Source organism: Nannospalax galili, unplaced genomic scaffold (genome assembly GCF_000622305.1).
Source record: "Nannospalax galili isolate Female #2095 unplaced genomic scaffold, S.galili_v1.0 scaffold1229, whole genome shotgun sequence".
Taxonomy (NCBI): domain Eukaryota; kingdom Metazoa; phylum Chordata; class Mammalia; order Rodentia; family Spalacidae; genus Nannospalax; species Nannospalax galili.
In genome coordinates this window covers 357475-359288 of record NW_008359121.1, presented here as the reverse complement: position 1 = coordinate 359288, position 1814 = coordinate 357475, and the positions used below count along the sequence as shown (strand labels likewise).

At 34.2% G+C, this 1814-nt stretch overlaps 1 protein-coding gene across 1 annotated transcript in view; it reads right to left on the bottom strand.

Moving 5' to 3' along the window:
* Positions 1–242: 242 nt before the first annotated feature.
* LOC103725535 (YTH domain-containing protein 1-like) overlaps positions 243–1814 on the bottom strand; it is a gene marked incomplete at its 5' end in the record, with an annotated part of 10791 nt that continues 9219 nt past the window's right edge. The window contains one exon of the mRNA XM_008822830.1: positions 243–462. Coding sequence (XP_008821052.1) covers positions 243–462 — 220 coding nt within the window. The remainder of the gene's footprint in view (positions 463–1814) is intronic.

Sequence of the window (1814 nt, the reverse complement as noted above, 5' to 3'; positions counted from 1 at the left end):
TAGTTTGGTTTCAAATTAAGTATGGGAACTGTAAGCATCAAGGGTTTGAGTTTATCTTAACACACTACATACTTTCAATTTAACATGCAGACTTTAAAACCTGTACGTGTTTTAAATTATAAATTACAGAATTTCTGAGACAATGAGAACCTACAAAAAGTGGGCTACTCTTTTACCACTTTCCATTTAGTTTTATCAATGACAGTACCATTTAACTAGAAATCAACATTAGTAGATACCTACTAGTCAGGCATAATTACAGAAAACAGGAATTCCCCAAAATAGTTGCCATATCTTTCAGAAACTATTTTAAAACATCCTTTAATAAAGGTCTCTAAAACAGTTGATTTAAATATGTGCCTAAAAATTAAACAAGCCTGTCCATCACGTCCAATCTTTACTGGCTTATGTTCATTCCAAGGATTGGTCAGATGAGCTGACTTAGTGAAGGGTAATTCACGCCTAAATACAAAAAAAGTATAAATTATATTCTTTTGTAGAACCCTTTAAGGATGTTATACTACTTCAGTAGTGAATCAATGTTAACTGTGAGTTGACATGCATAAATTCTAAAGAATCACTTCCATTAGTAAGGTATAATTCTTTATAGAGAGCTCCTTCAATGTTTGGCTCTTTCTCAAAAAAAAAAAAAAAATCTAAGTAACTCCTTTACAGTGTTTCATTCCTGTGAATCCAAAGGTTAACTTGAAAATACTTTGTCAAAAAGGCATTTATTACATTCAACCTACCAAACATGGTTTAGCAACAAAGCAGAATGTGAAGCATATTTATCTACGCTCCTGAATGTGTGACAGACAGAGAGCTGCCCTGCCCAGCATCTCAAGATTAATACTTCCTATCACCTACGAGTTTGGGAAAACATCAAAATTAAAAATCTGATGTAGCTTCTACAGAATGTCAACTATCAAACTCACACAACTACAAATTCAAAAAGTCAAACCATCACAAGTTAGGGACCATTGGGGCTGAAGAGATGGCTCAGTAGTTAAGAGCACTGGCTGTTCCTGTAGAAGACCTGGGTTTGTTTCCCAGGGCCCAAATGGCTGCAAACAACCAACCACCTGTAACTCCAGTTCCAGGGGACACAACAACCTCTTCTGACCTCGATGGGCACTGCACGAGTGCAATTACGTACATGCAGGTAATACACGCATACACATAAAATGTAAAAAAATATATAAATATTATATTTTAAGGAAGGAACCATTGCTTGAGAACCAATTCAATTCAAGGTTGTTAAAGTCCTAACTTCTCCCCAGCTTTCATGTAAGTTCTTTAAATATACAAAAACAAAGACACCACCACACACTTCACTATCATTTATGTAATTAGTAGTACTTTCTGGGTACTCAAACATCTATACTTATTAACCATCCTACAAGGAGCTGAACTTTAATCCGGCTATTAAACCCAGATGAAAACAGAAGTGCACCTCATCCTTCACTTACTATTGCTCTCTCATCTTCAAGGGTTCTTCCTTATTCATTAAAGCAATATTCAACATTCAAAGAATGTTCTTGAGCTGTATGATTACTTACAAAGTTTCATGTAGTATCTGTATTAATTGTACCATCTCCTTAAAGATATTAGCTATTTAAATAAAACACTGGCTTTAAGCTCTGAGCTATAAGGCAAAATGCTCAGACCAAACCTAAAAATAATTCTGTATTTTTATCGCTCTTAGCCTAGCACAATGATGAACACAAAAATAAAATCATGTTAACTGAAAAGAAATAATAAAAATTAAAAGCACGGATAAGACTTGTTAGTACGTAATTAACAAATTAAACAGA